Here is a 14,264-nt window from a genome sequence, read left to right on the forward strand (position 1 = left end):
ATCTAAGGCTACAGTAAAAATTTTGTACTAAAGTATACTGTATTATATATTCACTATGTAGATCTACTCATGTGGAGTCCAATAAAATTAAATTTTTCATTTTATGATTTTTCTATGATTTACTATGATTTTTCAAAAATTCACCGAAAATAAATAAAAAAAGAAAATTCAAAATACGGGTACTGTAGCAACCCGTCGTCACTGTAGCACCGCTGTTACTGTAGTAAACCGCCGCTGAAAACCGCTCCAGGGGGTAAATCAGACGGTTTTAGATAGTTCAGGGGGTAAAACAGACGGTTTATAGTTGAGGGGGTGAAGTAGACCAAGTATGATAGTTGAGGGGGTCAGGTAGACTTTTTCTATTTTATTTTAGCGTATAAATGAATTTTATTTTTATTTTTAGTTAGTTAGAATAATGAATTTTTAGATTTTGGTTTGGTGGCCACGGTTGAGTGTGAAAAAGTGTGATAGAGAGGGGATGAAAAGACACCCTTATCTCTAATTAAGCACTAAATAATAATTCTATGAATTTCCCAATTTTATTTGGTTTTATTTTGTATTTTATTTTAGCGTATAAATGAATTTTATTTTTAGTTAGTTAGAATAATGAATAAGTGAATTTTTAGGTTTTGCTTTGGTGGGTGGGGAGGCCCGCACAGGTAAGTCCTGCAAAGTAGGGCAGTGTCAATACCCGCGCCAGCCTCTTCGCCCTTCAAAAATTGCGGTGCAGGTTTTGACCCCGCACTGCGTGCGGCTCTCACCGCAGCGCTTTGTTTTCCTTACTCATTAGTTTAAGGCAAGTTTCTACGTTAGCACCCCACCCCCTATATATGCCATCCACACAACTGCGCGCATCCTCCGCTCTCCGGTATGGGATTATTTGCTTTGGATAGTTCTTTTCTTCCTCGGAACGCTTTGCTTCTCTCGTGTGCGCTGCCTCCCCGGGGGGCCGGGGCTCTACATCCAAACATCTTAAATGGGCCGGCCTACTTCTAGGACCGGCTTGGCCTGGCCCGTCATGGATAAGCCACTACGAGGCCATACTGGCCCATCAGGCCTACTTGACGCGTGCCTCTATCTCAAGTCTCAACAAGCAGACCCCAAGCGCTCCGTGTGGCTTAAACCCTAGCTCGCCGTCGTGCTCTGCTCGCCTCCCCGCGCCTGCTGCTCCCTTCAGGCCCTAACCGTTCGCCGCCGCCGCCTCCGCGCTTTCCAGCCCACGCGGAAGCGCACATAGTGCCATGGCGAAGAAGCGGAAGCGCACCGACGCCTCGGCAGAGGCGGCCGGCGCAGAGAAGCCCGACGACTCCGCGCCGGCGCGCCCGGAGCGCACGCTCTTCGGCTTCAAGGACCCGTCCCCCGACGCCGAGCCCGCCGCCTCCGCGGGCGACGGTGCCGTGGTGGCGCCGTTCCGGAACAGGGAGAAGGTGCTCATCACCTGCTCCCGCCGCATCACGTACAGGTGAGTGCTCCCTGTTTCCCCCCCTTGCAGTGTCTTGATGAGTCGTTTCATGTGGTGGGTGATTCCATTCAATCGTGCGTGCTCGGCGTAGGTATCGGCATCTGATGCAGGACGTGCTGTCGCTGCTCCCGCACGCGAAGAAGGACAGCAAGGTCGAGTCCAAGCAGAGCAAGGGGAGCGCGCTGAACGAGCTGCTCGAGCTCAGGAGCTGCTCCAGCTGCCTCTTCTTCGAGGTATTGCTCTTGTACTATGCTTCTACCCCGCATGGTGGAAATTTTGTTACAATTGACATAATGATGATGCTTGCTTACAAGCTGTGTAAATCGCACCTCTTACACTGTATAAGTCTGTGGCGCAAAGTAAATCTCAAGCTTTGGCTCTGGTTTTTTCGTTCTATGAATGTTCTCTGGGCTCTCAGGTATTGCGCAAACAACCCCCATTTTGCTCTGGTGCCAATTCTCTACTGGGCAATGGGCATTATCTTTGACTGCATCTGCGCCATTCGCCATCCCACAATTATAGTTGTTCAATATATGTATGCATTAGACTTTCTGTTAACTTATTTAATTATGTGGCTGAAGTTTTTTTTTCCTTCATGTATTACAGTGCAGAAAACAGAAGGATCTTTACCTCTGGATGGTCAAGTCACCTGGAGGACCATCAGTCAAATTTCTAGTTAATGCTGGTATGCTATGACCCAAATAATACTTACACTGTGGTTGTCTTATGCACTGCAGTCTATATGCTTTTGTCATGAGTTAATGATTAATCACGATGTGATGTTTACTGTAGTTCACACCATGGAGGAGTTGAAGCTTACCGGTAACCATCTGAAAGGGTCACGCCCACTTCTTACATTTTCTGCAAATTTTGATGAGCAACCTCATTGGAAGCTCGTGAAGGAAATGATAACTCAGGTATGTAATTGGTTTCACATTTTATGCCTTACATACATACATATGGCTAAGCATTTTTTTAACAAGTTGATGAACTGAACTGATCTGTCCAATTATCCAGATTTGCTTGTGCCGTTTTCTCTTTGGTATGTAAACAGCTTGGTTTTTAAATGATATAAAGATCTGAGAGGATTTTGCAAACATACAACAGGGTCAAACTCCACTTTGCTAGTTTAAGGGTGGCCACCGTGTAAGGGGGGCACCGGCCCAATTCTCACTTGGGCGACGGAAAGCCACCGTGTAAGGGTGGGGGCGGGGGTTTTCTCGGCCGGGTGAGAAGGTCCTTCTTCTTATTTGTAATGCTGCGGGGGCAGTCTTAACCCCCCCGGTCGAGTTTTTCTTTTCTTTTCTTTTCTTTGGAAACGATGGGAACATAAGAACACCTTGTGCGCTGCTATTTAATCTTGCATTTCCATTGCTCACTGTAAACCAAAAAGATGGTGTATATGAAGTTAATACTGCTTATACTATCAAACCAACTTTTGTTGATGATGTATGTGAACTTTCATATCTATGTGTTTTATGGGACAAATAAGTTCTTACAAAAGTAGAAGATCTTGTAAAACATGATTGTGAAATCATTACCTGTACTTGTGCAGATCTTTGCTACTCCTAAAGATCACCGTAAAGCAAAACCTTTCCATGACCATGTATTTGTCTTCTCCATTGTGGATGGCCATGTTTGGTTTCGAAACTACCAGGTGATCTATCTCTCCATTTGTCAGTTTGAATTTTTGTTTGGATTAGGTTCGTTTTTTTGTGTGTGCAATGCAAAGTTCATGTCTTAGCACCATTTCAATTTTAGAAACCAACCTACTTTGGCAGATTTCGGTTCCTCACAATGAGATCGATAAAGTTGATAAAGGTGGTCTGGATAAAATGACACTTATTGAGGTAATTGCACCAAGCTTCTATATGGATACTTTACATTTTTCCTAGTTTTCTCTAAATAATAATTTGTGCTTGGATTACTCTATGTAGGTTGGCCCCAGGTTCTGTTTGAATCCAATCAAAATATTTGGTGGTAGTTTTGGTGGTCCTACATGGTATGAGAACCCATACTACATTTCCCCCAATCAGGTATGTTAATTCACTGTTCTGATGTCGAGTACTGTTCATATGTTTGAATATACCTGTAGGCGTTACTACTATTCTATAGGCAACCCAGGTTAATTATTTTTCATTAAGGGCTAGTTGATACTATGTGTTATTTAATTCCTTCAGTTTTAGGTTTTTAAAAAAGAGTTAAGAAAAATTATGAGGCAGGTGATAGCGCACAATTTCTCCACAGAACACTTAATATGGAAGTCACAGTGCACTTTTTAATCAAGAATCGAGTGTTGGAACTATCCAAGAATGAGATTTGAGCTAAATTTGGTACTAATATCGTCTTTGAAGCATTGAGAATTATGCTTGCACGCCACTAACTATTTTGGATTAATTGCTCATTGTGGTGTACAACACTGTGTCTTCCTGTTTTCCTTGAATTGGAGCTAAGAATGAAAAACATTTACTTATGCTTGTTGCACTTGCTTCAAGTTCACAGTGTAGTTTGTTTTAGCCTAAGAGCATCTCCAAGAGATTCCCCAAAAACACTAGCCAAATTTACTGATTTAGCTATTCTCTAAAATAGATTAGACAAAAAAGTAATAGGGTACTCCAACAGACTCTGTAAAACCAAGAGGCTGGATGGCTAGTGAGGTATGCTATCCAAAGATAGAGAGCGAATGAGGTGGGATGGAGAGCTACTAAATTTGGAGAGTCAATTACAGAGTGTGTTGGAGACGTTTTTCCTTTAATAATAGCCAAATTTACCTTTAGAGAACGATTTGGCTAATCTGTTGGAGATGCTCTAAATAACCAGTGGTGTTTATTTGAGGACCTAGACAACATGTGATATTGCCCCACTAGAACTCAATGTTTCTGTCACTCTACATCTGACACTTCTTTTTTGGTTTCCTTCAGATCCGTGCACTAGAGAAGAGGCAGAAGGCAGGCAAATATGCCAAGAAGGTGAAGGCTAAGGTGAGGAGGAAGATGCACGAGATGGAGAACACGCTAGAGCCTGATGAGTTTGCTGAGCTCTGGAAAGGGGAGTAACTGGGCTTTGATCGACCCTGTCAAAGTCGTGAAGCATCAGCAACTCCCTTCAGCAAGCGCAGATTTTGTTTACTAGTGTGGCAGTGCCCATGTTGTGGAAGTTTTGTATGACAAGGCATATGTTTATTTACATAAAATCGGATTTTAGTGATGAGATAACTTCTGCCCATATGACATTCTCTCGTGATTGCTTCTAGTGAATGTGGTGGCAAGTATTATATCACTTCCGAATTGGTCGCCGAGAATCATGAGGAAGCGCAATCACAGTTCAATGCCAAGATATCAATGTGATTTGACAGTAATAGCCGTGTTCTATGCAGTATACTTCAGTAATGGCAGGCAGCAGAAGCCCCCATTTTAACGTGACTGTTTTACATTTTTAGCCTGTTCGCTTGTTGATTTCAGTCAGGGCTTATCTGTCAGCTAACAGTGTTTTTCTCTCATAATAAACCAGTACCAGTCAGGTTTATCAATCCAGAAACCAACCAGCGAACAGGCTCAATGCTCTCGAATTTGAACCATTTCCTAGAATTTTTACCAAAAGAAAACTACATTTACCTCTGCGTTCCGAACTTCAAATCCAAACACGCTGAAGGCACTGTCAAGGGCCTGTCTGGAACGCAAAATATTTTCAGAAATTATACATGCAAGAAAATTTCACAGGAACAGAATTATTTCCTGCGTTCTAAACAGGCTGTGAGCTCGTCTAAACGCCACCCGCACGAGAGGCGCATGGGCCTCAACATTTAGGCCCACTACTACACGCAGAGGAGCCCAAGGACCTAGCCACCTCTACGCCGCCGCACAAATATAAATCCCGTGACCAAACCCTCTCCTCCATTCTTCGCCCGCCGCCGCCCCCAGCCCCCGAGACGAAGCAGCGCCTCGCACCGCTCCGATCCAATGGCGCCGACGTCGAAGCTGTCGATGGGCATCAAACGTGTGTCGCGGTCGCACGCGTACCACAGCCGTGGGCTGTGGGCCATCAAGGCCAAGCACGGCGGAGCCTTCCCCAAGGCCGAGAAGCCCGCCGCCGCCGGGGAACCCAAGTTCTACCCCGCCGACGACGTCAAGCCCCGCGTTCCCAGCACCCGCAAGCCTAAGCCCACTAATCTCAGGTGCCGAAGTCATTCCTTCGAGTAGCAGCCCGCGTGGTGTTCGTGTTTATTTTGCGTGGAGATTTGATTCCAATTGCCCTTCGTTTGTTCAGGTCGAGCATCACTCCCGGTACGGTGCTGATCCTCCTCGCGGGGCGCTTCATGGGGAAGAGAGTGGTGTTCCTCAAGCAGCTCAAGTCCGGTCTGCTCCTCATATCTGGTGAGCCACGCTTAGTCCACTTATCCCTTTGGTTTGTTTCTGGAGACTTTTCCCTGTGTGCCATTATAAAAGATCTTAATCCTTTGTGTGCCCCTGACAAAATTCAGCGGTCTTCAGCGTTACTACTCCAACTTTTTCGTGTCATCCATGCCACTTCCGTCAGTTTGGGCTCTAACGCCGTCAAACTGCAGGTGTAAAAATACGAAAATGCCCTTAAGTTCAAATATGTTATTAATTTTTTTTTAGCATCTTAACGACTTCAAATGAAAAAACTCAAAACTAGAAAGTTATAGATCTCGTCGAGATCTATAATTTTCATATAATTTTTTTTTTCATTCAATTTCGCAAAAAAAATAATATGATTTTTCTAAGATATATTAATCATATCAAATCATATTTTTTTTACGGAATTAAATGAAAATAATTTTTATATGAAAATTATAGATCTCGACGAGATCTACAACTTTCTAGTTTTGAGTTTTTTCATTTGAAATCGTTAAGATGCTCAAAAAAAATTAATAACATATTTGAACTTAAGGGCATTTTCGTCTTTTCACACCTGCAGTTTGACGGCGTTAGCGTCCAAACTGACGGAAGTGGCATGGAGGACACGAAAAAGTTGAAGTAGTGGCGCTGAAGACCGCTGAATTTTTTCAGGGGCACACAGGGGATTACGATCTTTTATAATGGCACACAGGAAAAAGTCTCTTGTTTCTGTGGTCGGTCGTGCCGCCGCCCCTAATCACAGCCAACTAGCCGAGTAGTGTGGATCAATATCAATCCGTAGTTAAAAGCTTTGTAGTTTATGCTTAATCAGTTGAAAGTTAGTTGTAAATGCTTACTCTGGTTAGCTCAATCTGGGAACTATATTATTTGTAGAGTCTGGTGTGACGACGGGGTGTATATATTAGAGTTGGAATAGTAATAAGGTACTTTGAAGATTGTCTTGCAACTACACATTTACTTGAATATAGGTGAACCGAGTTTTTAAGGAATCTGAATACACATTTACTTGAATAGTTGAACTGAGTTTTTAATGAATCTGAATCCAGTTTGGACTATATGACCTGTATGAGTGATATACAAACTGGATTCATTAAAAAATAGACTGTTGTACTATCTGCATTCTCATGTCTTTGAACTGATGGAAACATTTTTAATATAGTTTAAGTAATGTGAGCCAAGACTCCTAGGAATGTTCGGATTTATAATAGTTACTTTTATTTAAAGTTGATAAAATGATTCTGTTCACCATCACAACCATACCCTGCAGCTTGTCTAGCTGCATGCCTCTGTTCATGCATGCAAAAGAGTATTTTTTTGCCATCCTGTTCTACTTGATATTGTTTTCCTGTCATTAGTTTCTTAATAATTTTGTTATCTTTCAGGGCCTTTCAAGATCAATGGAGTGCCGATCCGCCGTGTGAACCAGACCTATGTCATTGCTACATCAACCAAGGTTGACATCTCTGGTGTTGATGTCGCAAAGTTTGATGACAAGTACTTTGCCAGGGAGAAGAAGCAGAAGGCGAAGAAGACTGAGGGCGAGCTTTTCGAGACAGAGAAGGAGGTAGATGTCCGAGTAACATGATCTGTTGTTTCATCGACCCTTCGTGCTCCATGTAGTGATTACAGTGCTTCATGTCTTTTGATGAATCTGTGCAGGCATCCAAGTCTCTGCCTGACTTCAAGAAGGATGACCAGAAGGCTGTGGATGTTGCTCTGATCAAGGCTATTGAGGCTGTCCCAGAGCTGAAAACCTATCTTGGCGCCCGGTTCTCTCTCAGGGATGGTGACAAGCCCCATGAGATGGTCTTCTAAGCTTAGTTTTGGAGTTCATAAGAATCGTTTTGCCTGAGTGCTCTTGTACTCCTGAGTTTTGTACCCCGGGTAGCGAACATTTCTTTCTGATTGAAGTCTGCCTGTTAAATATTATGAGAAGATCTAAGAAAGTTTTAAACGTTTGGTGGTTCAGCATTGCGTTATCTGCCTTTGGTTCTTTGGGTAGGTAAATGTTGTCTTGAGATCCCATTTTGTTTGAATTGCTGACTGTCCGGTGTATTTGCTATCATTTGAGTGCCTTAAGGTTTCCACAAAGTCTGTTAAAAAATATTCACCAAGTTGCCCTGTAGTTAAGGAATGAACTTGGTATTATCTCTTCTGGTTGCCGAAACGACAAATGAGCCAACTCCCCGGTCGCTCTCCTTGTCTCTGCTGATACGTTGTCTTTCGTAACACCAGTTAGATAGAATGAACGAAAATGGCTTTCAATTGTGTGGGGGTATCCAGGGTCATTAGCTACTCCACGACCGCTTGTGCAGACTTGAACTTCTCTCTTAGCTATTCTATAAACCTATGACGACATACATACCTGACATGTTTGCATTTTTTAATAAGAATATAAATGTGCTCCATCCTCATCCAATCGTTGGCAGACAAAGCAGACGGAGTCCGCTGTCAAGCCTCTTCGTTTCAGGTTTGTAGTCATCAGAGCTAAAGAATATGTGGCCAACCTCCTAGCAAAGTGTTTTATCCGGGTCGGGCAATTCAGCTTCCAAATTCTTCACCTGCTCAATTGTACACACACTTTCACGCTGGCTTTGTCGTTGTGCATCATCATAATATAAACCCACATGCTGATTCTAACTGAAAGCATGCCATTTCTGTCGTAATGCCATGCAAGAATATCATCCATGCCATCATGCATTGCTCTGTTTTTGACATACCTTAATACAAATTTCATTTTTCCGAATGGTTTTCTTGATTTTGATCTTGGTTTGAGTAAAATAAGAAATTGAAAGCGGCGTCCCATGGCACATTTGCCCGGCCCAGAAGGAAGCTACCCTAGCCAAACACCTCTGTGTATAACTGTATATCCAGGGGTGGAGGCGCGGGAGCGCGGCGGCACAACCATATAACCGACGACCCGTACCTCCTACGATCAAGCCGATGGCACCCTTGGCGTCCATGCTCGCCCGTGTTGCATCCGGCAGATCCCGCTTTGTTCTCCCAGCGCCCGCGGCTGCCGCTTTATCTCGCGCTGCCCGCTCGGATGATCTGATCGTAGGCAGCGATGCCTTCAAGCGGCAGTTGTTTGGATGCGCACAGCACACTCGCCGCTCTTTCTGCACCCATTCGACCTCCGCAGGTAGGAGTATACATCTTCTGAAACTTGTGGCTAATTAAGGGCCTCTTCATGCATGCTTGGGATTTTGATGGAACGCTGTCTTGTGTCCACTGATGTCAACTTTTGTTAATGTAGGTAAAGAAAATGTATACAACGAGTTTCTTTATGAGGAGAAGGACAAGGAGTCAGATGAAGCACTCTGGGCCTTGTACCATCGGGGGTGCAAGCATCACAAGGTGCAGCGTGACCATGATGATATGGTTCGCCGGTTCGACGAATTCCAATACTGTGTCCATCATGTGCGAGTCAACAACTTGGGTCTCGACATCCGTTTGGGTCTAAACAAAAAATTCCGACATTCCTCTCTCAGAAAAAGTACTCTTCGACGCCTATGATATCTGACGAGGCTTATGAGCGATTCAAAGCCCTGGGTGGGTGTACCATTGAGTTTGATCCACCTAGTGATGATGATGACTGAACTTCTCAACGACTAGCACCAATCCATCCAGAGTCTGCTAGGAAACTACTAGTATAGGGGAACTATCTTAACCTATGGTGTGAACTGAACCCCAAGTCAGCATCCTTATTTGTGTACAAATAAATAAATAATAGACCTCTAGTATGATGTTTTATGTTATCTAATCACTGGCGGAGCTCAGGCTAGGCCAACCTGGGCCTTACCCCACCCCCCACCCCCCCTGCCACAGCCTAAGTACCAGTCATAGGCTAATAGTTAATGTTCAATTTCTATTTTTATTTCAATTTTAATACTAATCTGTAGCACTATTTCCTATATAGTCGATACAGTATACTAGAAGTGAGTATTTATAAATGATAATTTATACTTAATGGAGTCTACTTTATATTTATTGTCGGGTTTTTGAGGTAGTAATTAGCATCAAATTTGCGATTAGTGACTGATTGCTATAGTATTTGTGTATACATTGATCTTCGTAAGGCAAATTGGCCCCTCCTAAAATTTGCTACTAGCTCCGCCACTGTATCTAATATCTATGGACCTGCAAGTGAGCATGGTTATCTGGAGTTGACATGTTATATGTACCTGCATATAATTTGATAGGACAACTGCCTGAAGCAAGTAATTCTACCTAGCAACCATGTAAGAAAGCTGAACAAAAATATCATGCCACGTACGCTAGATATTTTCATAACACGTTGGCACTAATATAGTGCCATAAGCACAACATACGGATTTCTGATGATGCGAAATAGAGTTTTACAAACACCCAGATGGGCTTTCCATCATATGCCAACCTGTGGCAGCCTGTGCGTGCTCAGCATTCCTGGGTCAAGGTGAGGACAACATAACTTCGTCTAATATGTAAGCATGGAACAACTCTTCTATCTTCCTCGGTATATATAGTTTTGATGTCAGTTTGTAGCTTCGCCTAATGTTTCATGCTCATGGTAAGATTATTTTGCCGCTGATGGATCATGGTGAGCTGAGGTTATGATGCTTTATTAGTGTGTGTTTTTTTATGAAATTTTATTAGTATTTGTGATCTGCCCTCTTTCAGCATTCATGAATTCTGAAGGCGAGCAGATTACAAACACTAATAAAATTTCATCATAAAAAAAACACTAATAAAGCATCATAATCTCACCGTGATCTATCAGTGGCAAAATAAAATCAATAATACAGGGGGAATCATATTGGAGAACAAGTTTATGCAGTTGGACTGGCAGCGGTTTGTTTGGCTACGTGGAAAATAAGGAGTGTTGTTTGGAAAATAAGGAAGGTTCTTTGTTTTGAAGGAAAAAGAGTAAAATCTCCTACTGAGATTATGTGTATGATTCTCTTTCCCATCTCCATCATTCCTCAGTTGGAGCAAAGCGTGGGACTACCATGCTTCATATCTTTTGATTTGATTGAATCTGCAGGCATCCAAGTCTCTGCCTGACTTCAAGAAGGATGACCAGAAGGCCGTGGATGCCACCCTGATCAAGGCTATTGAGGCTGTCCCAGACCTGAAAACCTACCTAGGCGCCCGGTTCTATCTCAGGGATGGTGACAAGCCCCATGAGATGGTCTTCTAAGCTTTTAGGGCTCGTTTGATTGAGACCCTGGAGCCTTTTTGCCTGGCTTCGATGCTGCCTGTGCCTTACCTGTGTTCCGTTTGGTGCTGCATCTAAGTTGCCTGGCCTAATAAGAGTGATTAGCCATTAAATGGAATACAACTTAATCGGTCTTTTTGCGTGATCGAGAAAAAAACTTAATCGGTCTTTTTTATTTAAAAAATAATCTGTCACTATTAGTCTATCTATTATTAAATATGTGAGACTTTGTTATTATAAACATGCAATATTAACTTGCAAAGTATAATTAAGTTATTAAGTGTAATTAACTTTTTATTAAAATATTTTTAGTTAATCAAGAAAAATAATATTAATCTAAATCATATAATTTCCTAATCAAGCTATATATAAGTATATGTTAATCTCACATCATATATATTTTAATGCACATCCACATTATGTATACTCTCTCATTAATATTCTCAGGCACAAACCTCCAACCAAACAACATTTTTTAGACTTGCCTGGTCAGGCAAAAATCACTAACTTTTCAGGCAATAATTTTTTCTAGGCAACTTCCCAGGCTTCCATCCAAACAGGCTGTTAATTTTGGAGTTCGGAGGAAGTCATTTTGCCTGTGTGCTCTTGTACTTCTGAGTTTTGTATCCCGAGTAGCGAATGTGTTTCATTCTTATTGAAGTATGTCTGTCAAATATTATGAGAAGATCTAAGAAAGTTTTATCCGTGTTGGTGGTTTAGCATTGCGCTATCTGCTTTTGGTTCTTTGAGTAGGTCAATGTTGGCTTGAGATCCCATTGTCTGAATTGTGCATATCCTCTGTCAAGAGCAGAGCAACCAGTGTATTCTTCCTCGACTGTCCTCTATCCAAGGGATAGCAAATAGGATCTTGGAATGCATCTATCTATTTCGGATGCATCCTAAGAAATGCTTAAATAATAATGATAGCTTAGTTCCATATATCGTCTCAATACGGTCTACTTCCATACACCGAAGTAAGTAATGGGCTAGCATGATATATCATTGGAAGTGTAAAGGTGGATGCATATTCAGACAAGAATCCCATACACGCCGGCAAGTTTTTATGCTAATGCACAACCATGCAAAGCTATGGAGATTGCGTTTGCCTAAGAAGGACAGTGAGGCACATAGCACATGCTTGGTGCCAACTTTATTTTGTTGCCCCTATGTAATCAGTAATTGTGAATGATAATGTTGTAAAGCTTGAAACAGATGGGCTCATTGAGCCTAGATCAATGAAACAAAAACAAACAGGTGGGGGAGCCTCTCCCCGTTGACATTAAAAAAAAATAATAGTGATGTCACTTGATGTGCACAGTTGAGTCAAAAGTCCTCATTCCCAAAACAATCTTTGCTTGATTCCAAATGGGAAGGCACATGATCTCGTGTATAATTACTTAATTAGTATCTCTGGCATTTGGATTGTAGATAGTTTTTCATGGAAGACACAAAGGGAATTACAAATATCAGCCTGATCGGCTGGGAGCCGCTGGCTGGGCTGGCTGGCCAGCCCTCTCAGCAAAATACTATTTACGCGAACCAGCCAGCATTACTTTTCTCTCACGTAAACGAACCAGCAACGATACGAACCAGCCAACCGAACAGGCTGATAATCAATAGAAGGGCACGTTTGAATCTACTAGCAATTAATAGTTAGCTAGCTAATAGCTCCAGCTAACAATTAATTGCTATTAGCTGAGTTGGTCTAGTTAGTTAGTGAGATAGTTGTTAGCTAGATGTCTAGCTAACAATTAGCTACTTTATTAACCGTTAATTGATAGCACCTAACTATCAGCCGCGTGGGTCCAAATAGTCCCGAAATAAAAAAGTTTTTTTAAGGCGTGATATTCAAAGGGAGGGAGGGAGAAACCTATGCATCCATCCAAAATAGTTACCTTGTACAGATAGTAAATTCCCTCTGTCAGCTTCAGACATGAAGGGCGACGCCACTGCCAAACACATTGCACATGACCAAAGGCACACATTAACGGAGCTCATCTTTTGCGGTAGATGATTACGTCAATTTCCGGTGCAACGTCGGAAAAGAAAAGGGAGCAAGTTTTCAGTCTCGATTCAACGTACATATACAATCCCTTTATTATGTTGGAAAAGGAAATGGTAGGAAAGTTTTTTGCTAATAACATATGGTAGGTGAGAGGCAACTAACGAGAATTTAAACAATGTTAACTAGCCTAATTTTAGTATAATGACTATATTGTTTCGCTCTATTGATATACAACAAGGGCTGAGTTTGTTGTATATAAGCATATAATACACTTCCACGCACGCATGAAGCATTTGCGCTCTATGCTTATTTATTGATTATCTTGAATAAATTAAAGCAAAACACTTTCAACTTCTGCTTCAAAAATTGTAGCTCATGTTGAGCGGCAAAGAAAACATGGAATAGATTTTCTTCCAACCTGTCAGGAAGTAGTAACCAAAAGAACGTCTTCTATAAAAAGATTGGGGGCACAAGCCCCCCAAAATCTGTCCATTCCATTGATTAGAAATCGTATATCTGTGGACCCTCTTTCGCTCTTTGTATGGGGAAATACTGATGGAACACGACGATAGCATTGCATGAAAGCCATGTTATCTTCGTTAATGCGCTTGAGGCAGTGTGCTACAGTTGGCCTGTGTTGTCTTCGCTATTAATCTCTCCTCCATAAATACGGAACACCGCCCACATAGTCCCATTCCATTCGTAACATGGAACACCGCCAAGCGCCAAAACTGTTGTTCCTCGATCCTCTTCTCAGGCTCTCTGGACTCCTTGGCTGTTCCGTGCCCTTGTCACGCCCGCAGGCGAGTTGGGCAGCCTGGGAGGTGGACGAACGGCCCTCTCCCCTCTCCTACCTCTCCTGCAAGTCGCTCGGCCGCACCTTCTCCTGCCCGCTCCCTGATTTTGCCGTGCTTGTTCAGTGGTGAGACTCGATTATGTTCTTGGCGTCCCAGCCCGCCTTCCCCTTAAAAATGGGATTCAATTGTTACATCGGAAATTCACGCAATCATCATCTATCATTTACAATGGGATTCAGATACGTTTCATGTGTTTCATAGGCTGAGCGTCTATAGTAATAAGTTTGGCTGTACACAAAAATCCTGATTTTCTTAAAAAAGAATCGCGTTTTGCCGCTAGCGGCATTTTCAGCCAATTTTCATTCTGGCGGCAACAAATTATTTCGGCAGCCTGCTCCGCGCGAGAAGCGCTCCTCCGGCTCCA

The 14,264-nt window shown here is 42.6% G+C and overlaps 2 protein-coding genes and 1 non-coding gene across 3 annotated transcripts; 2 read left to right on the forward strand and 1 right to left on the reverse strand.

The window, feature by feature from the left end:
* Positions 1-605: 605 nt before the first annotated feature.
* LOC136474051 (ribosome biogenesis protein BRX1 homolog 1-like) lies at positions 606-4,741 on the forward strand. The gene is made up of 8 exons (XM_066471668.1): positions 606-1,462; positions 1,554-1,695; positions 2,069-2,147; positions 2,255-2,379; positions 3,018-3,119; positions 3,244-3,312; positions 3,400-3,498; positions 4,384-4,741. The coding sequence occupies exons 1-8, from the start codon at positions 1,242-1,244 to the stop codon at positions 4,516-4,518; spliced, it is 972 nt and encodes a 323-aa protein (XP_066327765.1). The 5' UTR covers positions 606-1,241; the 3' UTR covers positions 4,519-4,741.
* On the reverse strand, positions 644-800 carry LOC136478932 (U12 minor spliceosomal RNA). Its single transcript, XR_010764581.1, has one exon. It is a non-coding gene; the product is annotated as a U12 minor spliceosomal RNA (small nuclear RNA).
* Positions 4,742-5,347: 606 nt separating the features above from the next.
* Positions 5,348-7,826, forward strand: LOC136474052 (large ribosomal subunit protein eL6-like). Its single transcript, XM_066471669.1, has 4 exons — positions 5,348-5,636; positions 5,729-5,835; positions 7,224-7,405; positions 7,501-7,826. The coding sequence occupies exons 1-4, from the start codon at positions 5,422-5,424 to the stop codon at positions 7,654-7,656; spliced, it is 660 nt and encodes a 219-aa protein (XP_066327766.1). The 5' UTR covers positions 5,348-5,421; the 3' UTR covers positions 7,657-7,826.
* Positions 7,827-14,264: the final 6,438 nt, after the last annotated feature.

Source organism: Miscanthus floridulus, chromosome 8, assembly GCF_019320115.1.
Source record: "Miscanthus floridulus cultivar M001 chromosome 8, ASM1932011v1, whole genome shotgun sequence".
Taxonomy (NCBI): domain Eukaryota; kingdom Viridiplantae; phylum Streptophyta; class Magnoliopsida; order Poales; family Poaceae; genus Miscanthus; species Miscanthus floridulus.